Source organism: Etheostoma cragini, chromosome 8 (genome assembly GCF_013103735.1).
Source record: "Etheostoma cragini isolate CJK2018 chromosome 8, CSU_Ecrag_1.0, whole genome shotgun sequence".
Taxonomy (NCBI): domain Eukaryota; kingdom Metazoa; phylum Chordata; class Actinopteri; order Perciformes; family Percidae; genus Etheostoma; species Etheostoma cragini.
In genome coordinates, this window is record NC_048414.1 from 29,619,527 (window position 1) to 29,644,015 (window position 24,489).

General features: G+C 41.3%; 2 protein-coding genes and 1 long non-coding RNA gene across 6 annotated transcripts in view; 2 read left to right on the forward strand and 1 right to left on the reverse strand.

Annotated features, from left to right (window-relative positions):
• ces3 (carboxylesterase 3) overlaps positions 1-24,489 on the reverse strand; it is a 28,372-nt gene that overhangs the window by 1,468 nt on the left and 2,415 nt on the right. The window contains exons 2-13 of one of the 2 annotated variants that reach the window (XM_034878673.1): positions 22,377-22,381; positions 11,474-11,561; positions 9,157-9,358; positions 8,632-8,770; positions 7,151-7,284; positions 6,843-6,996; positions 6,546-6,650; positions 5,636-5,737; positions 5,096-5,236; positions 4,512-4,592; positions 1,729-1,870; positions 563-712 (exon numbers count right to left, since the gene is read on the reverse strand). In XM_034878673.1, the coding sequence (XP_034734564.1) occupies positions 563-712; positions 1,729-1,870; positions 4,512-4,592; positions 5,096-5,236; positions 5,636-5,737; positions 6,546-6,650; positions 6,843-6,996; positions 7,151-7,284; positions 8,632-8,770; positions 9,157-9,358; positions 11,474-11,540 (1,417 nt within the window). In that variant the 5' untranslated portion in view covers positions 11,541-11,561; positions 22,377-22,381. Of the gene's footprint in view, positions 1-562; positions 713-1,728; positions 1,871-4,511; positions 4,593-5,095; positions 5,237-5,635; positions 5,738-6,545; positions 6,651-6,842; positions 6,997-7,150; positions 7,285-8,631; positions 8,771-9,156; positions 9,359-11,473; positions 11,644-22,376; positions 22,382-24,489 lie in introns of those variants that run through there. The other variant, XM_034878674.1, reaches the window with a different exon arrangement.
• Positions 4,118-17,941, forward strand: LOC117948827. Its single transcript, XR_004657567.1, has 4 exons — positions 4,118-4,130; positions 13,282-13,283; positions 13,716-13,721; positions 17,798-17,941. It is a non-coding gene; the product is annotated as an uncharacterized LOC117948827 (long non-coding RNA).
• Positions 21,339-24,489, forward strand: part of zfpm1 (zinc finger protein, FOG family member 1) — a 124,468-nt gene continuing 121,317 nt past the window's right edge. For all 3 annotated transcript variants that reach the window (XR_004657565.1, XM_034878660.1, XM_034878659.1), the window contains exon 1: positions 21,339-21,473. Coding sequence is in view for 2 of the 3 variants with exons in the window: in XM_034878660.1 (XP_034734551.1) it covers positions 21,434-21,473 (40 nt within the window). In the remaining variant the exon portion in view is untranslated. The remainder of the gene's footprint in view (positions 21,474-24,489) is intronic.

Sequence of the window (24,489 nt, forward strand, 5' to 3'; positions counted from 1 at the left end):
GGGATCATGGGTTAGGGGTGAAGTGGTCATGGTTAGGGGTGAAGGGATCATGGGTTAGGGGTGAAGTGGTCATGGTTAAGGGTGAATGGATCATGGGTTAAGGGTGAAGGGATCGTGGGTTAGGGGTGATGGGATCAGGCCTGATATTCAAATGAGCCCTTACAAAGTTTGTAATGAAAAAAAGACAGGAGAGCCTTCTAATCTATATCTCTATATATATTTATTATGCAGAGATGCAAAGATTAATTGATTAGCTGTTAACCATTCAAGAACTTGCCAAATATTTTAATAATCACTTAATCGGTTTGATTAATTCTTTATGAAGAAATAAATCTGCATCTTAAATATAGACATGTTCTAGTCACTCTGGGACAATTAACTGATTATCTTTGAGTTGAGACAAAGCAATACATTTGAGAACGTCTTTTGGGGCTTTGGGAAACCTTTCTTCACCATTTACTAGCATTTTGTAGAACAAACAACTAAAACAGCTTGAATCAACAATTAAACTTTTCTTTAGTTGCAGCTCTAATATAATGGGTAGACATTAGATACAACATACCTGTGATTTGTATATGTCCATTCCAGAAACATGCACCAAACATGAAGCCAACATCATCTCCATGATCTGCCTTCACAAAGCTGGGTCTGCTGTGTTTGTGTATCTCAGCAATGTATGCAAACTCATACATGTAGACTGGAACACCTGCATCTAAATACACCAAGGTGATAAAAGACAAGAGGTGTATGCTTAGGGTGAGATTAAGGTCAAAGATCCTGAGTAATTAGCAAATCATTGCAGGACATGATCGGCACTGTGGCTCAGGTGGCAGAGCAGACGTATGCCAATGAAGTGACTTAAACCTGCATTCTATCTCATTCTCAGCATGGGGTGACTCTACTGTTTGCAAAAAGAAGTCTGTTTATAGGGAAAATCACCCTTTTTCTCACTTGAATTATAACCTCAATAAACATTTGGATAACGAGTAATTCACTAGTTTTAACTCTTCCTCAATACAGCACAATGTTCATTTGGTAAATTATGGTCCCATTTATTTTAAATGTTGCCAAAACAGCAGGGCGTGGCTGAACGCAGACTGCAATGTGTGTTCACGGGACTGTGTGCATTTAACTAGCCATTAGCTTGTTTTCTTCTTAAACGTTGACTCATCTCACTGTGTTAATTGGAACATTTCATCATCTAAAAAGGTCTTGTTCAGCGTTCTGCCAACCAAGCTAGCTAGCTGATGCTAGCTTTAGCAGGTACCTTCAAGTCTGCTGATTTTCGGTGCTGCCGTATATGGCGGCAGTACCTGGAGGTCCTTGTTTAACAGCTGGTAAATCTCGCCTGGATGACTCGCTTCAGAAGAGTTGAAAATTGGCTACTTCATGTCTTTAGCGTTTAGGATAACGCAGCGCCAGCCCATTGCCACCATGAACAACACTGGCCCATCCTCCACATCTCCAACCTCTCGTCAAAAACAGCAATCCCCAAACCAAAGGCTGACGTCACAGATGCTATGTTCACAATTATATACAGTCTATGGTACAAACTCTGAGTTGTTGCTTTCCTTTGGTTGAAATTAGACTAAAAGTGCATCAACACTGAAAGAATGTCTTCCTACACAGTTCTTTAATCATTTAATCCTCTGTGTGTGACACAAACATTCATTTCCATTAATTAATAGAGCTGTCAAGATGCTCTGTCTGTGCCGTGCCCCTCCTGACCTGAGTGGTATCCGGCCACCGAGACGACAGGAAGCGTCATCAGCAGGTCCCCAATGACTTCGGTTAATGTGTCTCTGATCTCTTCTGGTGTTTTAGCCCCTTTCAAGTATTCGTCAACGATGAGGGTGTTTGCAAAGGAGGCCTGAAACAGGGAGGAAGGTTGGACCATTAGATTTTCCTCTGAGGTAGGGTTTTTTTTCTACATCAACTTCTCATCGAGAAGAAGGATGACTAATTCAAAATTGTGTAAATATTGTTCACATCTGATGTAATGACTACAATCAATGTGTTTGCCTGACAAAGACAACCTTGTTGGTCAAAATGTTACAGAATTAAAACTTTGTGAGCTCGCAAAAATCTTAATGATGACAACCTTTCCTATCAATGTTATAATATGATAATATGTCCATTGAACAGTTAATTATTTAAACTGTGTGACTCGCAGTCTTGAGGGTTGCAATGTATTCTGGGGCCATTGAGTAGGCCTGTGTAGCCCATAGTAAGCGTTTTGCCTGAGAAAGACCCAGTAGGGTTGAAATGTTGCAACACAATAAACATGTGGGAGAAATAACTAAGTGCAGGCGCCTAATTCTTTTAAGTTGCCTACAGAAACTGACATTGCATAATGTTGCTAATCTACTAAACATTCAGGCATCTCTTGCATACACAAAATCCTATACAGTTGGAGTAACAACACACAATACATAACTAATTTTAAATCATACTTATGATTTGGATATTGGTATAAAAATTGTAACTGACCCCTGGAAAAGTAGCAGATGAACATGTCTGGAAAGACTCTTTAAGCTAATACCATCAGTTTAGGTTATGTACAGAGTGTTTTATTCCTGAAGACCTGTCAAAGTAAAAAAGTTCCCTTTTCCTTACTTTTTCAAATAATGTTTTTGGCAGTATCAGACACGAAATACTGATATATATAATACAGACATGATATTCACCAATGGACTGGCCAGTGCCCTTAATCCTTATGTATTTTCAACATTTTCCTGAAATTAATATTTTTGTATTTTTTTGGACTGTTTTTCTGTATGTGAATTACTTTTATGTATTAATGTTCACAAACTCACTTGTTTAAACTGTTATTGATACTGCCATCTTGGTTTGAATTAATAGTTTAGTAAGATTTTAAAGGGGCAAAATAATAAGCCATAGTAAAAAAAAAAGACATATACATATAAAGTATCTATATACATATATATATATTAGATATAGAGGTAGAGATATAGTGGGGCTTGAAGGTTTGGGGTCCCAAGGTAAAAATTTGCATTAATGTGCGAGTAGTAGTCTTTGTTTGCAGTTCCAGAGGTCCAACGTTTCCTGTAGTTTTTCACCAGGTTTGCACACAGTGCATAAGGGATTTTGGCCCACTCCTCCACAAAGATCTTCTCTAGATCAGTCAGGTTTCTGGGCTGAGAAACACAGAGTTTGAGCTCCCACCAAAGATTCTCTATTGGGTTTAGGTCTGGAGACTGGCTAGGCCACGCCAGAACCTTGATCTGCTTCTTCCAGAGCCCCCCCTTGGTTCTCCTGGCTGTGGTCTTCGGGTCATTGTCATGTTGGAAGACCCAGCCTCGACCCATCTTCAATGCTCTAACTAAGGGAAGGAGGTTGTTCCCCGAAATCTTGCAATACATGGCCCCGGTCCTCCTCTCCTTAATACAGTGCAGTCGCCCTGTCCCATGTGCAGAAAAACACCCCCAAAGCATGATGCTACCCCCCCATGCTTCACAGTAGGGATGGTGTTCTTGGGATGGTCCTCATCATTCTTCTTTCTCCATACATGGTTAGTGGAATTATGACCCAAAAGTTCTATTCTGGTCTCATCTGACCACATGACTTTCTCCCAGGACTCCTCTGGATCATCCAAATGGTCGTTGGCAAACTTAAAACGGGCCTTGACACGTGCTGGTTTAACCTGGGGAACCTTCCGTGCCATGCAGGATGTCAAACCATGACGTCTTAGTGTTTTACTAACAGTAACCTTGGAAACGGTGGTCCCAGCTCTATTCAGGTAATGGACCAGCTCCTCCCGTGTAGTTCTGGGCTGGTTTCTCACTTTTCTTCGGATCATTGAGACCCCACGAGGTAAGATCTTGCATGGAGCCCCAGTCCGAGGGAGATTGACAGTCATGTTTATCTTCTTCCATTTTCTAATGATTGCTCCAACAGTGGACCTTTTTTCACCATGCTGCTTGGTAATTTCCCCGTAGTCCTTTCCAGCCTTGTGGAGGTGTACATTTTTTTGACTCTAGTGTCTTTGGACAGCTCTTTGGTCTTGGCCATGTTAGTAGTTGGATTCTTACTGATTGTATGGGGTGGACAGGTGTTATGCAGCTAACGACCTCAAACAGGTGCATCTAATTTAGGATAATAAATGGAGTGTGGGGGGGGGACATTTTGAAGACAGACTAACAGGTCTTTGAGGGTCAGAATTGTAGCTGATAGACAGGTGTTCAAATACTTATTTGCAGCTGTATCATACAAATACATAGTTTTTAAAAAATCATACATTGGGATTTCTGGAATTCTTTTTTAGATTATGTCTCTCACAGTGGACATGCACCTACGAAGACAATTTCAGACCCTCCATGATTTCTAAGTGGGAGAACTTGCAAAATAGCAGGATGTTCAAATACTTATTTCCTCACTGCATACAATTTATGTGTATGTCTAAATAAACTGTAAAATATTATGATACACTAAATGAATCAAAGTATCAATTATTATCATTAACGAACAACAACAGCTACCATGGAGCTCACCCCTGTAGGATTGAACATGTTCACCACTGCCAGCACAGACGTTGTGGTCATACCGTGTTCCCAGCCGGGAGGGGCAAAGCTCTGTAATCAACATGAAAAATTGCTTCAAATTAGGTAAAGTTGAGAAGGACAGAATGAAATGTCTCGCGATGTGAGGGTGCAACTCATTCAGTTCAAGATTTTGCATTGACTCTATTTGACTCTCTCCAGATTGTTTAGAATTGGTCTGAAAGACACAATCCCCAAAAATAAAAACTGGCCAGTGCAACCCATCCCTAATAATTATTCATAAATTTCATAAAGACATGTGGCCCATAACCTTGATGCATAAAAGGCACACAGTGTTGCAAAAGAAATCACCAAAATGGAGGAAGTGAAGAGTTTAACGTTAAAATTTTGATATTGCTCAAAAGTATATTGCCCCCCCCCCCCCCCCCCCCCCCCCCCCCCCCCCCCCCCCCCCCCCCCGTTACACCCAAAGTTACACCCTTGGACTCAATTAAAAGGGAGTAAAACTGTCACAGAAGCTGGGTAGAGTATATTCTGTCTGAATGATGGAGTGAAAGAATTGAGAACTGTGTGACCTGAGGCAGGATCCATCCAAACTCATTGTTGGTTATTCCCATCAGCACTGGAATCTTCAACATTTCTTTTCTCTTGAGAAGCTCCTCTGCTGTGTCAGTGAGAAACTCGCCGTCCACCACGGCTCCCAGGTAAATTTCCATCTAAACACAAGACAGAACTTACTGCTATTGAACATCAATTGGTCTTCATCCAAGTGGATGAAGGTAACAAAACCTTCAATGTGTTTACCAGCCAAGTGTGTTCTCAGGCTGCCATCTTGTGGCTAAAAGTTGGCCATGACACTTGAAATTCTGATCTGGAATTTAGACTGAACATTGACAAAATGATGATTCCATTGGGTGGGAAGGGTTTTCTAATATACCAGCACCATATGACATAGCAATAGACACTTTTCTGGCTAATTTTGGCCTCCTAGTTTAACTTAAACTACACTATAAATACAGAAGGATCCAGAAAATGCAAGATAAAATAGAACACACAATTAACACAGCTAAAAAAATCTATAACATCTGCCTGCATATCTTCCCAAAACCATGTACCTTTTTAGCTCCATCAACTAACTCATCTTTACTTTTCCCCCTGATGCACCGGACCAGTTCCTCTGTGCGGCTGCAGTCACATCCAGTAAGGTTGGCAACAATCTAGGTATAAGGAACAGATTAATAAAAATCACAACGGCATAAGTAAAGGTATCCTGCTTAAACAGTTCTAATTTATTTTAATCTGGTACACATGTGAAGGTTGCTGTAAAAATGTAAATGTAAATGTAAAAACTGCAAAAAGAGTAAAGGGCACCCTAGATGGCAATGTATCACATTTTCTCCGCAGGACACCCTAGAGAACACTATCATGTTTTCTCCCCTGGCAGAACACCCTAGAGAACACTATCATGTTTTCTCCCCTGGCAGGACACCCTAGAGAACACTATTACGTTTTTTCCTCTGGCAGGACACCCTAGAGAACACTATCATGTTTTCTCCCCTGGCAGGACACCCTGGAGAACACTAACTTGTTTTCTCCCCTGGCAGGATACCCTAGAGAACACTAACTTGTTTTCTCCCCTGGCAGGACACCCTAGAGAACACTATCTTGTTTTCTCCCCTGGCAGGACACCCTAGAAAACACTATTATGTTTTCTCCACTGGCAAGACACCCTAGAGAATTTCTGCTTTCCATTTTAAGGGCACTCATTAGTGTACAGCATCTTGCTTTCTCCACTAGAAGAGCAGCCTTGTTTTTTTAAAAAGTTTATTTCGAACATGAGGGCACCAAGGGGGTTTCATCTTGGTAGGTGATAATATGTCAATGTGTTATGTCTTAATTCAGCAAAGGGCCAATTAATGCCTCTAAGTTCTGTCAGTACAAATACAGTAAATATTCAAAACAATGAGCATGCGTTTGATATGTTTTAAATTCATTCTACTCTACTCCGTTTACATATTACAGTACCTTGGCATGTTCCAAAGGATGGTTTGTAGTGTAGGTCCCAATTGTTGCTACTCCACTTTGAAAAATTGCCCTGTGAAATAGTCCTTTTGCTTGTGGAGACAGAGTCTGTTGATATAGAATGATACATTACATATGCAATGACTTGACCAATGTATATGATAATAAATTAATAATGCATTTATAAGCTAGCACTGAGGTTCACACATTTGGGTCACTTAAACATGTCAAACATGTTACAAATGTGTAAATGTATGTAACTAATGTGTTTCTTTTCTTCCAGTGATTAGTTTTCTTTACTAGTATGGATGCACTGATTCCTCCTGCAGACTCTCCAGCGACTGTGACGGTTTGCGGATCGCCGCCAAAGGCCTCAATGTTTCCTTGCACCCATTTCAGAGCTGCTAGCTGATCCAAGAAACCCCAGTTGCCCCGAGCATGCTCGTCTCCAGTGCTTTGAAACAAGAAAGGTCAAGACACATCTTTTAGGGTTCTTAGAGAATTGTTTGCAAAAAAGCCTAGAATAACCGGTCAATGTGACACTGTGGATATTTTCAATTTCTTTCTTGAAACCAGACAGAAATGTAACGAGCAACACAATCCCTTACCTCAGGAATCCTAGAATGCCAAGACGATACTGAATAACAACCATCACTATGTTTTCATAAGCAGCTAATGGAGCGCCATCATACTGAGAAGCTGCACCCATTGTCAGACCTCCTCCATGGATCCACACCATCACCTGACACACAGTACAGTAGAAGATACAACCATTTGTAGTATGCCACCTACATTGTGATGTAAGATTGCATAAGCTCATTGTAAACTAAGATGAATATTTGTTTACAAAACTGTACTATTTAGAGTCCCTTAAGGTGTGTCCATAAAACACTGTAAGCGCTATGTGGTTGCATTAGCATCGTAGCTAGTTGTAGCATAAGCACTGTTGAATGGTTGAAATGTGAGACCTTAGAGCAATTTGATGGAGCAATATGTAAAGTGGTAAAAATGGTTTAAACGTTTTTGTGTCTAAGTGTCTGATGGGAAAAACAACCTTCGACACTGGTCCAGTATTGGTGATGTTAGCGGACACAAACATAGGCTCCAGGTTGAAAAAAACTATGGTAGTAACCCCTTATTAAAAAAAAAAACTAATTGGAAATTGCTGTGACTGGCAGTTACCAAGCGGGCTTAACTAATTCTAAAGATTGTTGTTCCCATCAGTTACTTAGACACAACAACATAGGAGAATAGGATCAAGTTACCCTTTAAAGTGTAGCAGATGAGAGATTTTAAACTCTTGGTGAAAGAGTAAGAGTTTAAAGCCATTGAACTGTTAATGAGAGAATTAGACATGAAAGGACAGATGAGACTGTCTTATAGTTGCAGTTAGACTGACTTATACTCATAGTTTGATTATAATAATCAAAAAGCACTGAAAGTAGGTGAAGTGTCATGTAGAATCAAGGTACTGAAAAAGGTCTAACTTTCAGGTAGTATGTCAGTAAAAGTCGAGATGTAAGAGATGTAACCCTTGTAAATGTCAGTGGAGATTTACACTGAAAGCAATGGGAGACTTTTAAAGCACTGAAAGGAGTCAGTTAAGGTGTAGTCTCGCTTAGCCAGACCTTCCTTCACAGCACTGCGGAGGAGGGTCTGGCTAGTCCACACAGCATTCTGGGATAGGAGAAAAACGTGCTCTGGTTTAATGGCATTTCTCTAAACCAATCACAATTGTGAAACGCTGATTTAGGGAGTTTTTTTCTCTTCTGTTGAACACAGTGGCAGGTCATTTCTGACCTGAAGACAACTCAAAGGTTAAATGGTAAAAATGAAACACCAGCTGACGCTTTGTTTGAGTAGGTAACACATTTTGACATTACAGGGAGCAGCTCTTTACTCAGCAGAGAGACAGAGAGTGGACTAAATAACATGGACAACTTAGTCCAGCAACATCCCAATTTACTCCCTCTCTTCATAATGGTAATGCTGGGTTGTTTTAATGGATGGCATTTATAGTGTAAGGACATTCTGTTACTTTGTCCACGCCTGTTTAAAATCACATATGATCTAGGTTTGTTCAACCTACTGGCAGTTTGTCCCCTTTTGTTGCCTCAGCTGGAGAGTATACGTTCAGATACAGACAGTCCTCTGAAAGCTGTGGTGGGCTGAATTGCATTGACATGGTCCTAGCAACACTCACAACCATTTCTGGATCCTGGATACACCTTGAGAGAGAGAGAGAGAGAGAGAGAGAGAGAGAGAGAAAGAGAGAGAGAGAGAGAGAAGAAGTTTGTGCCAAGTATGTGGGGAAAACGGATTTAAAACAGTTTATTTAGATAGCACATATCATTCAACAGCCGTAAACTCAATGTGCTTCAAAATAAAAGCAAGCAAAAAAGAATTAAATAAAATGAAGGCATGACAAAAACAAAAGAGGTATTACATGTGTACAAAATTACGATTAGATAAAAAGGTAAAAACAAGATAAAATAGTGTTACAATCAAAGTGGAATAAGATATGTAATATCATTCAAAAGGAGTGATGATACAAATACAGATTCTATGAAAAAACATTTAACAGTTAACCACACTTTAAGTCACCAAGTCTTACATGGGAGGCTGACGTGTGCCGTCTCTCTCCCCCTCCCAGGGCTCTGCATCCTGAGGGACAGCCAGGCGGAGGGGCCCCACTGGGGGCCGTGCAAAGGGGATTCCTAGGTGTTGCTTGACCCTCCTCTCCGTGCCTTTCACCATGACGTACTGCCCTCTGATTCGGCCATTTTTCAGACAGACCACAGGGTCAGTGCTCCCTGCTGAAGATATACATGTATTTGTGATAAAGTTCCATGGTTACAATTAATGTTCATTTTAAATGACTGCCAACCCTTTCCCAAAGAATGCTATAACGTTTTTCATTAATGTTTCTGGACATCAGTGACATTACATTAAGTTATCTTGACAACCTGAAACTTGCTTGAATTAGGTAATATATCACAGTGAGCATCATGCCCAGCTTTGATTAATGTCACAGTTATGTTATTGTTGTTTAATCATGTGAATATAAGTGTAGATGAATTTGGAAAGCATGCACTGTATTGCCATTAGACAGTGACAATACTTAGCATAGTATAATTACAACAGTCAGTACAGACACTAAAAACCTTTTGCTCTGTGTGTGAAGTTTTATCGGCAGTAACTGTTGCAGTCTGATCTATGTGCAGCAATGTTCTGGATTCTTGTATCCTTTTCAGTTAATAATAGTGATAATAATAATAATAATATTAATAATCATAAGTATTTATGTAGCTGTTAACATGGTAATAAAAAAAACCTTTACAGTAAAAGCAGCACATTTAGCCCATTGAAAACAGATGAAGCAATCAAACCAACATAAACATATTAAAGGCAATTAAAACAATGAGACCAGTAACCATCAGGGGAGAAATGTAAGACTATTGTGTGTGGGGGCTAAACTGATTGTTTCTTTTTCACCGTTGGTTGAATTCATTGCTCAATCCTTCCGTCACACAGTCAGCAGCAGCAGCAGTGACTGTGGAATACAATGTGTTAACTTCTAATTACATGTCAAAGTAGAAAAAGCATAGGTGTAAATAATAAAATGAATTCCATTTAAAATGCTGGCTTACCGCCACCCAGTCATGGCTTACTAGGACACTTGAATAGAACAAAGCCGTCCTTAATGTTATTACTAGCAACACCTTTTCATACTATGAAAATTCAAAATGTCTGCTTAAAGGATTATGAAACAATGTTTCTCAGTCATACGCTAAACATGGCAACTTTTAAAGAAAGTTTGGATCATTCAACAAGGCCGACTTGCCTGTGCTTTTAATAGAATGATTTCAAAGATTTACGAAGAATATGTTCATGGCATTTACTCTAACGGACTTTTTTGGACCGATTTGTGTTTTTTGCTGTGGCTACACTGGTAAGAGAAAAGGAGGTTTAACCATGTATCAGATAATTAATATCGCTCATGTTACTGTTTGCTGTGAGCAGGGAACCTCATTTAATAATGTCTGTGGTGTGTGTGATCATGTGGATGCGTTGACAGTGTTGTTGTCATAACTCAGAATTCCTTTAGGGGGCGACAGAAACTACGCACTATAGCTTTAAGCTAGCACTGGAGAGACCAAAAAGCACAAGGCAAAATGCAATTTTAAGTGGTATTTTAGTAGTACTATTTTTTATAGTTCATATTTACTTAGGTTATTGCTGGTTTAAGGTTGCCTTTTGCACAAACCTGTGATTATTTTATCAGCATTTTCCATATCTAGCCTAGCCTGGCTATCACCAGACCAAGCCGAGCTCAATAGATTTGAGACCGAGCTGCAGGGTTCAATCAGACTGCGCGGGGTTTACCAAGTCTATATGTAGCCTGCCAATAGAGTAGCTATATAACCAATAGAGGGGGCAGAAGCCAGCTAACGGTACTTTATTCACCACTCTACCCATTTGACAGTTAATTGATATTTCTAATTACATATGTGCTATATTTGTGAGTTTTATTTTTTTGAATATATATATTTGAATATCTGGTTGCAGCAGTGTTGGCCAAACCCACCGAATAAAATACGGAATGACAGTCGTGTTTCTTTTTGTTACATGCGTGTTTCTAAGTAAACTTTTTGAAGTCCCTAACAACTCACTATGCATGTTCCAAACTAAAGAATCTAACTACTTCTTTCACCACTGGTTTCAAAAAGCTTACTTAGAAACATGCTTGTACTGTACGTGATCATGAAAAAACCCTTGGATTATTCGGTAAATTTGGAGATTGGTAGATCCTGAAAAGTTGACAATTTAACATCATCATCCTTGGGCTGCTAAGATGTTGGAAAATTGTACAATTAACCTATGTTTTAGTCATCCACAGTGGCTGGTGCATATGTAAAATGTTTTCTTACCTGGTGTTCCCTGTGCTATGGTTGTCAGCACAAGAAGGAGACAAACAATGAACTGTGCTGTTCCCATCCTGACTGCTGGAAGAAAAGACTTACACTGGGCCTTTAGAGAAAAAGCCCTCTGCCCTGTCCTGGCCTCTGGTACCACCCTGCTAACACACAAGTACACAACTCTGACTCTAACTCCCACACACGTATCACAAACAAGCTCACTATGTCACAACCACAGCTCAGCATGAATAGTATAATGTCTATTGATTTAACCTCCAAAGCACCACAGGAAGAACTGTGACCGCTGAGTCAAAAATGATAAAGTCCTGCTCTTTGACCACTACAGCTCAATGCTGCAAACCACAAAAAAAAGTGATGTAATACTTGGTATACCTTCAGATAATGTAGTAGACCCACAACATTCTCTCCCTTCTGAGAGGCACTGAATAACGTTGGAACAAAAAAGTCAGAACACATTTAAATGTAATTTACTCTGAGATGAAAACTGACTGTAGGAAATCAACTGCCCACATCAAAGACCCTGAACACCTACACAGGTGTTTATTGGGAATGTGGCTGATTGGAACTTTTCCAGGACTGTGCGGGTGTGGATAGACTCAGTGATTGACATCTTCCTGAGTCCACTGTCAGTGTTGTTGCACCTGTTAGGGTAGGACAAATGGCACCTTTGTCATCCTTACTGCTAGAAATAATTTTCAACCTAATAAGTTCCCATCAATGTGAAAAGAGTCTAATAAGCCAGAAGAAGTGAAAACACCTGTGGGTGTTCAGAGGCGTCCCTTCACTTTGGTTAGTTATTTTATTGTACACAGATTGCATGGTTTGGTGTTATAAAAACTAGAACTGGCAAACTATTGGTGATTTCTTAGCTGACTCATGATGTTGTCCTGACTAGCTAACTGGGGGGGGGGGGGGGGGGGGGGGGGGGGGGGGGGGGGGGGGGGGTCACCAATATTTAGACAGCTGGATGACATTCTTTTTTCTCCTTCACTGTGAGGGAAAGATTTAGCATTGTTAGACAGAGATGGGACGTAACAAAGGTACTTTCTACTCCTTACATTGTGTATTAGTCTATACTTCTGGCACATTTAAAGTCAGTTGCTGGAGATTCTGTTGTTTGTGTTCTTCACCTGTTACCTAGGTTGCACGTTGCTTGATTGTAATGAAGCATCAAAAGAGAGAAGTTGTCTCCATCCGTGTTTTAACGGACACACCTGGTGCTTTAAATCCACTCCTAATCTAGTCCTCACAAACATGTTTTCAAATAATTTCACTGGAGTTACCATTATTAATGTTTGCATCAATACTGCAATACCATATTAAATCTAATCGTATGGGAACAAACGTTGTACTTGATGCACCACTTAGACGACTCGACTAATTTAGCGGCATTCTGCGTTCATTTGGAGAAAATCAGTGCAGCTGGATGGCGCTAACGTTAGCACGTAGTGGTACGGACGGAGACATGATTGGAAATGAAGAAGACAAGCAGCGAGACATTCCCATCATCCTTGGCCTGATCTGAGAGAGATGTTTGAAACAGTAGACGTCAAGAAGGGCTCCGGGCCAATGTGCTTGGGAAATTCTTCCCTAATGTCTGTTTAGTTATTCATATTTTATCCTTCATTTTCTTTCCAGAAGCCATGTTTGAGCACACACACACACTTGTAGATTCCTTTAAATTTTAAGGCGAAGATTAAAAAAGAGGAACTGGATCTGTGAATTCTCACAGAATCACAACTGAATTCATGTGATGCTGCTCAGTCACAGTCTTATTAACCTGGAGTCCCAATAATCAGCGGTATATAAAGAGCATATTTTTCATGTCCACTGACGCTCCCCAGCGTGCTCTCCAGTAACGTGTGTGTGCTCCAGGTAGCTGCATAAACAATGGTTGTCATTCACAAGGCTTCTTGTACTTCCTGTACTTTGTTACTTTTACATTGTAAAGAAGTTAAATCAGTACTTCAACTTTACCAGAGTATTTTTTAGTATCTGTACTTCCACTTAAGTATGGGAAGTGAGTGCGTAGTTTATTTTTGACTTACTGGAGCGCCAAATAAGAAAAAATGTGTTTAAGATAGTCCCCAACAAAAACCCTGTAGCTTGTCTGCAATCCCGTGACTATCATGAAGTGTGATATTCACAGGCAGGAAGGAGGGCTGAAAGTGATGAACTGATATTCTATTTCAAATTGAAAATAGAGGAAAGTGACTTCATGAAAGAGTTGGAGGAACCTGTTGTCAGAAAATTGAAACATATTGCATGAGATCCAAACAAAAAGAAGAAAAATGCCTTTTCCCACATCTTGGCCTATTTGCCCCATTTAATTGGTTCTTCCTAGCTTTAGTGGTGGTCTGCCTGGCCCCTCAGTCTAAATAGTCTCTGCCTAGCCCCTGTTGGATTTGTTTGCCTGATCTGATTGTCTACTTGCATTCAACCCTTGCTTGCCTTAAAGAACTAGTAGAGTGAGCTTGAACTTTTATCTACATGCCTGTCTTTGAGTAGTGCACTTGGTTCCAGTCTTGCTTTGTTGCAAGCTGTCAGTATTTTACATTTTCAGATGCAAAATAATCTATTTTCTTTCAGAGAAACTTCTTCTTCTCAGAGAAATTGCTGAGAACGTCCAAACTGTGTCTATGTTGTACTCTGCATTACTTCACCTGCAACAAAAAGAAGTTGATATGAATATTTCTTGCTGTATTGCCCTTTAGTAATAGACAGAATGATAAAAACATGAATGAGGTCATTGTGTTTGTCATATCTGTTGTTCTTGTCGGGGATACGCAATAGATGACTATTGTTAGGGATAAGTGAGACCCAGAACACAGAGATACAAAAACTCGCAGTAAACAGGGTAAAGTAAAGGTGGTTTAATGGATGCAGAGGCAGAGTAGGCACAGTCCTCCTGGTTGTCAATAGCTGAGACAGTGCATCCGGCTTCACTTTCTGTGACCCCGGACGGTAGGTGAGAGTGACGTTGAACGTCTTAAAAAACAGGGCCCACCTGACTTGCTGGGAGGACAGCCTCTTGGTGTACTGAATGTAAGCCAGGTTATTGTGGTCAGTCCATACCACAAAAGGCTGCTCAGCCCCTCCAAACAATGGCGCCACTCCTCCAGCGGCACTTTGACCGCCAGAAGCTCTCGATTGCCCAAGTCATAGTTCCTTTCAGCGGGAGACAATTTCTTGGAGAGAAAGGCACAAGGATGGAGCTTCTGGGCGGAGGGGGAGGGTTGGGACAGGACAGCACCCACCCCCGAAGCAGAAGCATCCACTTCCACCACGAATTGGAGCGAGTGGTCAGGGTGTTTCAGCTCAGGCGGGGAGGCGAACAGGGAGGCTGAGGGCGACAGCGGGGAGGCAGGTGTCCTCTAACCCCAACAACACTGCAGTCCGGCCAGAGGGGAGAGATCAGCCACTCCTTGCCTGTTTCCTCTCCCGCATCCTCTTGTCTATTCGGATAGCAAGAGACACAAGATCATTAAGGGTGGCAGGCTCATCCCGAACAGACGATTCATTCTTAATAGTGTCACTCAAACCGTTAATGAATGCACCCGTAACGCCTCCTCGTTCCACTTAGAGTCCGCTGCCAGCGTCAACTGAAGTGAACTGAAAAGTCAATTGAGTGATCCGCTACCCCACCAGCCCCCTGTCTGAGTGCAAGCAGACGCCTCAAGGCACCCCCCACATGGTCCAGATGATCGAGCACAGGTTTTTAAATCCGAAGAAAAAGAGTCAAAGGTAATACCTGAGGGCAGGCGGTTAGCACAAACCCCTTAAGCCCAAGCCAGGGCTCGGCCCCTGAGCAGCCCATAATGTCCTTTAGCAGCCTCTGGAGAAAAAGAAAGCGGCCGTTGAGGGAAGATAAGTCCAAACTGGAGCAGAAATCCACGACACTTATCCAGTTCACCAGAGAAAGGTTTCGGTGAGGTGATGGGAGGCTCACGGGGGGGGGGGGTGCGGTGGCCGCCATGCCTGTGGGAACTGACGTTGAGACAGAGGGAACAGAGAGAGGAGGTGAGGGAACAACAGACAGCTTGCCGACTTGAGCTGTTAGCTGGGTAACCTGATTAGCTGTTGATTGTTCTCAGGTAGTGAGCGGATCAGCTGGTCGCGTCGTCCCAATAATTCACCCTGAAAGCTCGGCGGGATGGTGGAAGGCAGCTGGGAGGGATCATGTGAGAAAATGTAACAATCTGGCGCTGAAGAGGCGCTCAGCCCGGGTTTAAGTAGGGCAGGAGATGATGAGTAGATGGGATACAGCTGAGGGGATGAAGGAACAGGAGATGGGTAGCCATGCCTCTGGTAGGAGCGCCCTCACGGCCAGACAGACGACAGACTAGACAAACTGAGGAAAAGGACAGCATGCCAAAGGTTGGGGGGGAGTCAATAGACCACAACTATTCCACTGGCAAAAAATACATATATATATATACATTTTGCACAATGTGAATTAAAAATCCATAAGATAATGAAACACACTCACTACTGTCTGTCATCATGAGCTGACAAAATTTTCAAGATTAAAAAATAAATAAGCAAGATTTCCTGGAATTTGGATTAATAACCCAACATTTCTAGTAAGCCACACAAATCTCCAAAATACTACCCAATGCAGGGTAAAAAAGTAATGTACTAAATTCAAAAATAAAGAATGTTATTCAATAAGCAGAAATTGGAAGTAACGAAGTACAAATACTTCGTTGCACTCAAGTAGATTTTTCAGACTTTTATACTTTAGCCTACTTCAGTACTTATTTTTTGGGCGACTTTTCCACTTTTACTCCTTACATTTTAACACGAATATCGGTACTTTCTACTCCTTACATTTTACAAAATTGGCTCGTTACTTTAGTTTTGTACTAAATGTCTTCTATCAAGTATGATTGTGAGTGTATATCGGAGAATAGCGCGGACACGCGCCTCACACCGGGGGCAGGCGTGCACGGCACACGGAGACAAAAGGGAGAGAAAAGACAAAGAGACTATCTGCCTGGAGGTTAATCAGCTGAGATTGTGTGTGTGTGTGCATCTATGAGAACTGTAAGTCATATGCTTTATGTTGTCAGTTCATTTAAGCATGTTGTTGTGTTGGTCTGCAGCTCTGGCACATTCAAAAGTTAGCTTGTTTGTGTTCTTCACCTGTTACCTAGGTTACACCTCTTAGCTAGGTTAAACCTCTTAGCTAGGTTACACCTGGTACCTAGGTTACACCTGTTAGCTAGGTTACACCTGGTACCTAGGTTACACCTGGTACCTTGGTTACACCTGTTAGCTAGGTTACACCTGTTAGCTAGGTTACACCTGTTACTTAAGTTACACCTGTTAGCTAGGTTACACCTGGTACCTAGGTTACACCTGGTACCTTGGTTACACCTGTTAGCTAGGTTACACCTGTTAGCTAGGTTACACCTGTTACCTAGGTTACATCTGGCTGTTGATTCGATATAATGGCGATTGTTGAACGTCCTTGCTCATTAAGATAATGTAATTAATAGTGGGTTTATTGTTATTCTCTACTAGCATAAATGATTCCTGTGCATTGTGTATGGTAGCCTTTACAACGTGATTTATTTCTTTTATTACCACACCATAGCAGAGCTACCCACGCCCATATTTATTCGGATGCTTCATTGTACCGTCCGTGTTTTAACAGACAAACCTGGGGCGACTTTGGAAACCAGAATCAGCTCTAAATCCAGTCCTAATCTAGTCCTCACTAAATTTCAAATAATTTCACTGGAGTTAGTTATTATTTTTGCGTCATCAAAACCAAATTGAATCTAATTAGATGGGAATATACACAGACTTCTCACAAAATCCCAACTGAATTCATATCTTGCTACTCGGTCAGAATCTTATTAACCTGGAGTCCCGGTCTCCGTTACAATAAATAAGCTATATGTTTTAGGCCATTTAAAATGTAGATAATGGCCTATTAAGAGCCTTTTTGTCCATGTCCACTGTAGTTTCTCAGCGTCTCTCTAGTAACGTCTGTCTGGTCCAGGGAGCTTTGTCATTCCAAGGCTACTTTTACTTTTATACTTTAAGTACATTTTTACACCTTTACTTTGTTACTTTTACTTGAGTAAAGACTTTTAATCCGTACTTATACTTTTACCAGAGTATTTTTTAACACAATTATCTGTACTTCTACTTGAGTATGGGAAGTGAGTACTTTTGCTATCTCTGCCAATAAGTGATACCTAGGCTGTCATTGCAGTACAGAGTTTCAGATGTGGTTGAGACATATACATGGATGCCAAATGAATGCTGTCATACAGGATATGGGGGCTCACTGACCGGTTTTAGGGCAGTGTGGTGACCAAGTCCTCTTTTCGTTATCCCAAGTAAGTCTTAAGTCATTTGGTCCAAGTCTCAAGATATTTTTTGGGGACAAGTCTCAGGTTATGTCAAGTCAATTTGAGTATTTAGTTAAGGCAAATAAAGTCCCAAGTTAAGTTACTTTTTAAAATAAAAAATTCAATCCAAAAGTTATTACTCGTGGCGCAGACACAGCCTTTGTGGTGGTCTAGTCCCACTAATGAGGCTTCATCGGGGGTCTTTGATGCTGTGTTGCCATAGTAAGGACTGACCGCCAGTTGTCCAATCACGACTATCACATACCAGGAGCTTTTTGAGTCATCAAATCTTGATTCACACTTTGGACACTTCAAAGCATACTTGATAGTTAGACAGAAACATGACAACATTATTTTTTTTTCACATTTAACAACTAACATTCAAACTGATGAATATATGCAAGTTATCCGAGTCATCGGGCTTTAAGTCAAGTCAAGTCATAAGTCATTAACTTACAAGTCCAAGTGGAGTCTCAAGTCATTTATGTTTTGTCAAGCCGTGAGTCAACAAAACGGCGACTCGAGTCCAGTTCAGCAAGTCTCCAGTCCACACCTCTGCTTTGTGGAGTGATGATGAGAAATGATCTTACTCATATGCTTTAGTCACGAGATCTCCTAACTCAGGGGTGTCAAACCCTAACCCTTATTTTATTTCATGGGCCACATACCCCTAATTTGATCTCAAGTTGGCCAGACCAGTAAACCACTCCTGAAGGACCAAAAACTTTATTTGTTGTCAGCTTGATGTTGACCAATGCAAGTGGCTTCTGCCACAACAGCGTTTTAAGGCCGTTGCAGGAAGAAAAAATTTGTTACGGACTCGGGTAGAGAGAGGGGAATCGAAATTAAGTAGTTCTCTGCAATTTTCCCACTTTGCTAAATCATCCAGTGGGCCTGACTTGACCCTTTGGCGGGCCAGTTCTGGCCCACAGGCTGTATGTTTCACTCACCTGACTTAACTGAACTCCCATTGGGATTTTGGAAAAATAGTGGTTTTACTACTTTCCATCAAACAGCAAAGGAAAGGAATACATTTAGGCGGAACAATGCTGTTCAGGGCACCTAGGTGGCACCAGCCCATGTATAGAGGGATACTCCTTGACGCGGAAGATGCAGGATCAACTCTGGCCTGTGGCCCTTTAATGCGTTTTGGCCCCCCCTCTTCCTTTTCATGTCTTCAGCTGTCTTTTAAAAATAGTGGCCAAAAAGGCCCAAAAGATTAACCTTTAAAAAAACTTCCATTGTAGTTCTACACATTTGGAGAATCAATGAAAAGGAGCACTGCAGCAAGGAAACACTTAGGCTTTAGGTTTGGATATCGTCTATGCATGAATCTCCTCATTTATAGACTTATAATATCTAACCTGCCAGCATGGCAAGTCTCCACGTTACAGCACTGTTAATTCAACAGAGCACAACGCATGGGATGTGCCTAAATACTGTAGTCACAGTGAGGTACATTCGTGATGAACGAGAGCCACTAGGTGGCACCAGGGGATCAAACTGGTTACAAGCCAACTCTCACACAACCCTGGGTGGAATGAACCCTCATGGCATCAATCAGGTTGCTGGAATTATAACTCACTTACTCGGTAGTTTATTGCTATATGCAATGGAAATGTGAGATGTTCAGTAGTGTATGCCTCCTGTTACATCAGTTATTAGAAGTTATGGATGTATACAAACCTTCAAACAAAGTTCAAACATTTTCGTCTTATAGATTTTGGTAATTAAGTGACCTTTCAAAGTGGAAATTGGTTTTTAAATAGGTGCTAAATGTACTTTTTGCCAATGAATTTACCATGTCCCTGCAAGGTTCAAATAAAACTACATTATTAAAATGCTCAATTAGTATCATGACAGAATATCAGAAAAAATACTATTCTACTGTTGATGTTAGGGCCTGAAAACAAGTTTTACCTTTGTTCAATGTGAATCCTCCATGCAGGAAACTAAAGCCTGTCGTCAGCTCAAAAGGAAATCCTGGCTAATCTCATGTCTCTATCACAGTTAAATAAGAATACAAAAAAAAGTTCAATGAAAGCACTCAACAATACCATGCATTACAAACTGGATAAAATAAGAATTTTGAATACCATATGATATGGGTGACATAAGGTGTTACAGTTTGTCAACCTAATTATCATTAGGGTGACACACTGTTTAGATGAAAATCATAATTTTCAATGCCATGACTGCCACAAACTTCCTAATCCCTTAGCCTCCCATTAGAAGACTATGCAGTCTTTCTTAAGTTGAGGTACAACACAGTAAAGTTTATGACAGCATGCATAAAAGTAAAAGGTGTTTCACAAAACAATAGTAATATACTTTAAAAGTCTCCATCCATCCATCTGCGACCGCTTATCCGCTATCGGATCGCGGGGGCAGCAGCTCCAGTAGGAGACCCCAAACTTCCCTTCCCGATCCACAGCAACCAGCTCCGACTGGGGGATCCCGAGGCGTTCCCAGGCCAGGTTGGAGATATAATCTCTCCACCTAGTCCTGGGTCTTCCCCAAGGCCTCCTTCCACCTTAAAAAGTCTGTTTTGACATATTCAACATATCCCTTCTTTTTTTTTTAACAAAATGGGGATTTAATAAGAATAGATATATCATAATGGGATAAAAAATAAATATTAATTTGACAATGAATATTTAAATGTATTGTATTATTGTGGATACAGCATGTACAATTAACTTTTCTGAGAATATTTAAATGATGTATCTATGTTTGGATTTATTTATATGTTTGGTATGAGTAGGCCTACAACATGTATTTTATCTTGATAGACTAAAAACAAAACGTGCTTTACATGGGACAAGTTTGAACCAATAGGAGAGGAGTGCGTTGCCATACGTCAGACGTAAGGGGCGTTCCAGAGAAGCGTCCTCTCCTCAGCAGTAAGCGGAGTTGACTGGAGCGGCCGAGCTCCGCTGGAAGTGGCTCCCTGTTTCAGGAACAACTCAGGCGGACGGAGGGGGCGGACCGGCGAGAGGAAACTTCACAGAAAACACTAGCAGTCACTTCGTTGACCTCCATATAACTGTTATTATTTATTACCGTTGTTATTTCTGACGACAGGCAACTGTGTCTGCTGACAGACGCGCCAAGGGTTGCGCGAGGCGCCTCGCCCGGCTAAGGAATAACGTAAGCAGGAAAACGGAGAGAAAGGTGAGGAGAAGAAGAGAAAGGAGCACAGTGACAAGTAAGCAGGAAAACGGAGAGAAAGGTGAGGAAAAGAAGAGAAAGAGGAGCACAGTGACAAGTAAGCAGGAAAACGGAGAGAAAGGTGAGGAGAAGAAGAGGAAGAGGACACTTAGCAGTGAGCAGACCCAGCCACAGGTAGCCCCACGTAGCCCCACGCTAGCTGTCGTGGCAGAAGATATCAAAGTGCAGACGGGTCATGCGGATTTCTCCGGTCGCTGATCGGAGCGCCGCGTCGCACCAATAACCGGGGGGTGGGGGGGGGGGGGGGGGGGGGGGGGGGGGGGGGGACAAGAGAAGAACCAGAAAACAGAAGAAGCCAGACCGCTCCTCTGCCGCGACGTCCGTCCGTCCAGTCAGCGGGAAGAGAAGAGCCACCATGTCCCGGAGGAAGCAGAGCAAGCCCCGGCAGATAAAGCGTAAGAACCCAGCCGCCTCTCGCTGAATGCTGTAATGCTTAACCTCGTTTTCTTGTGATAACTTGGAGCCGCTTCGGTTGAATTATGCGTTCACTATGAAAGTTAGAAAGTAGTAAGTAAGTAGTATAAAACCAGCACACTGTGTCCACAGTAGTTTTATCACAGCGTTTTCTAGAACACCACCTGGACCCATTTGGTAAAATCAGAAAATGTAACCTTAAAGTATTCTACAGTTCAGTTGAGTTTAGATATTCTGAAGCCTTTCGTCAGAAAAGCCGAGGTTTGAAATGCATTTGATATTTAAGCGCCACTTTGGCAGCCTTGCTATCTGACTGGGAGGAACACAGCACAAGTTTCCATTTATTAGGCTGTAAAGAAAGCTTTGTCCGTCGGCGGCCGTGGCTTCCTGTTTAATTCTGTTGTGGAAACGTCAGTGCTCTCTGAAAAAGCCGATGTGAACAGAGATAAAGCAGCGATCCGATGTGAGCCCAGATAAAGATTAAAATTGGATCTTTTTTATTTGTTTTGTGTGTGAGGCAGCGCCGAGGCTGCTGTTGCATTTCCCCCTGGCTTTTCACTTCTCTTTCCCAGAGATGGGGCGTCAGATAGGCCGCCTGGCCGATCCCTCCTGCTGATAGCTTCTTACAATTGGATCTTTTTTTCATCTATCCCTTTAACTCAATAATGCATCTTCTGGCCGCTTGGAAGGCCTTTTTTTGGTGTGGCGAGTGGCTCCGCGCTTGACGAGTTCTTCCTGTTCATAAAACGTGTGAAGGTTTATCGCTGGTGAGAGATGTTCAAAGTTGATATAAAGCATATTAATGATGTTGTGATAGGCATTTTGCCCACTGAGCTGATGAAGAGTCTCAGACTAGATGTAATGGGGCCTATCTATTTGGAAGCCAGAGCTGGAATGGAAACATGAAATCAGCAGTACAGTTTGTTTGGTAAGTTATCTCACTGAGCAAATAATTATATCTTGTCATCAGCGATTGTGTCACTGTGTTCCTAGAAACCGGGTGTCTAAAAGCAACATTTGGAGGGTTAGGGTTTGAGATCATCTTGCAGTTCTATATGAAAATAATCATTTGTCATTTCTGACTAAATAACCAGATTAAGTATCCTCGCTCAGGTGGCAGTGGTTTATTTTCTCTTAGATGTCTGATTTTAGAAAAAAGTACATCCGATGGCAACGATCAACGTTTTTTAAGTGCTGCAAACCAGTGTTGCTTTTGTTGTCCTGTTTCAATTTTAGTCTTTGTGTCAAGCTGTCATTTGAGTTTTTATTAGTTTTAGTCAAGTTCAAACTCTTTTTAGTCTAGTCAAGTTTCAGTCGACTACAAGTCTGAGCATTTGATCTTATTTTAGTCAGAATTATCCATGACTGTTTTCCTAACTGAATTTCAAAAACTGATGATGGCACATACAGTGAGCAACCTTTTTCGTACTGCAAACCTCAAATGTGAGCTTTGTTGAGATCAAAACGTCAAAGGCAGGAAGAAGCATTACTATTATTTCACTAAGTTGTAAGGGTGGGAATCACCAGAGGCCTCACAATACAATATTATCACGAAACTTATGTCACGATACGGTATCATCAAAATACTTACGTTACAATACGATATCATCACAATGCTTATATGTCACGACACAATATCATCACAATACTTACGCCACAATACGATATCATCACAATGCTTATGTCACAATACGATATCATCACAATATTTATGTTGCGATGCAATATTATCACAATACTTGTGTCCCGATCCTTATGTCACTATATATCATCACAATATATCATCACAATACTTGTCTCTCAGTATCATATCACCATGATACTTGTGTCACGATACTTATGTCTCTATATATCATCACAATACTTGTGTCGCAATACACTATCGTCACGATACTTGTCTCACGATATCATATCACCACGATACTTGTGTCATGATGCGATACCATCACAATACTTGTCTCCAGGGCCTGAAATTAACACCCGCTCATCCGCCATTTGTGGGTGAATTTTGCAATTGGCAGGAAACACTGTCAGTCTACCTGCCACGTTGGCTGGTAGCCTATGAGAATTGATTGATTCAGATGAGTAACTTTCAGTAAGCAGGTATTGTAGTTGCTTACTGGCCCCCTATCGCCGGGGCCCCCTTTAGCATTTTCAATACTGGCGACAGTCCCAGCAGTCCCACGTGCAGCCACTGAGCAAGCAAGAGTGAGAACGGGTTCATTTCATTTCCTTGTTTCTGATATGAAGAAGCAACGCCTGTGACTCTAAAATGTCACAAAATGTACAGCGAAAGACGTCCTGCCAACCTGTATACATTTTAACATCAGTGTACGCTGTAAAGTTTTTTTTACTATAAAGACGCTGAAAGTTGCTGCTGTTTCAATCATGTCGGCTCGCTGCAGTGAGGGGGGCTGCTCAGCTACCCCCATGACTAAAGCTCACACACACAATCACACCCAGTGGATACAGGAAAAACTGCAGATGAGATGTACAGGACGACCTAAATTGAGGACAACTACATTATTGAAGGTGCAATGATAAGTTAAAGTCCAGTAAGTACTTTATCAAACAGTATGATTGTGTTTCCCAGCCCGGCCCCGTGCTGTAGTACTTGATGACGGTGCAATGTCCACCGGTAGGCTCGTAGAGACACATCAATTCCTGTTTTTCACCTTTTATGAGGCAAAAAGGTGGCTGTAAAAAGTGAACGGTGGTCAAAAAAGTTAAGTTCATGTCCTGCTTGTTGCGATACTATATCACCACGATACTTATGTAACGATACAATACTAATACGATACTTAAGTCACAAAACAATATTGCCGTTTTAAGCCTATTGCAATATTCTGCGATTTATTGCAATTTATAACCGTTTGTTTTCCAATTTCAAATGATGTCCCCGAAAGGAAACTTTGTTTTATCTAAAAAGAAACATTTCTCTGTTTGTTCATCTCACTTAAAATGTTATTGCTGCAAAAAGGGAGAAACTGACCAACA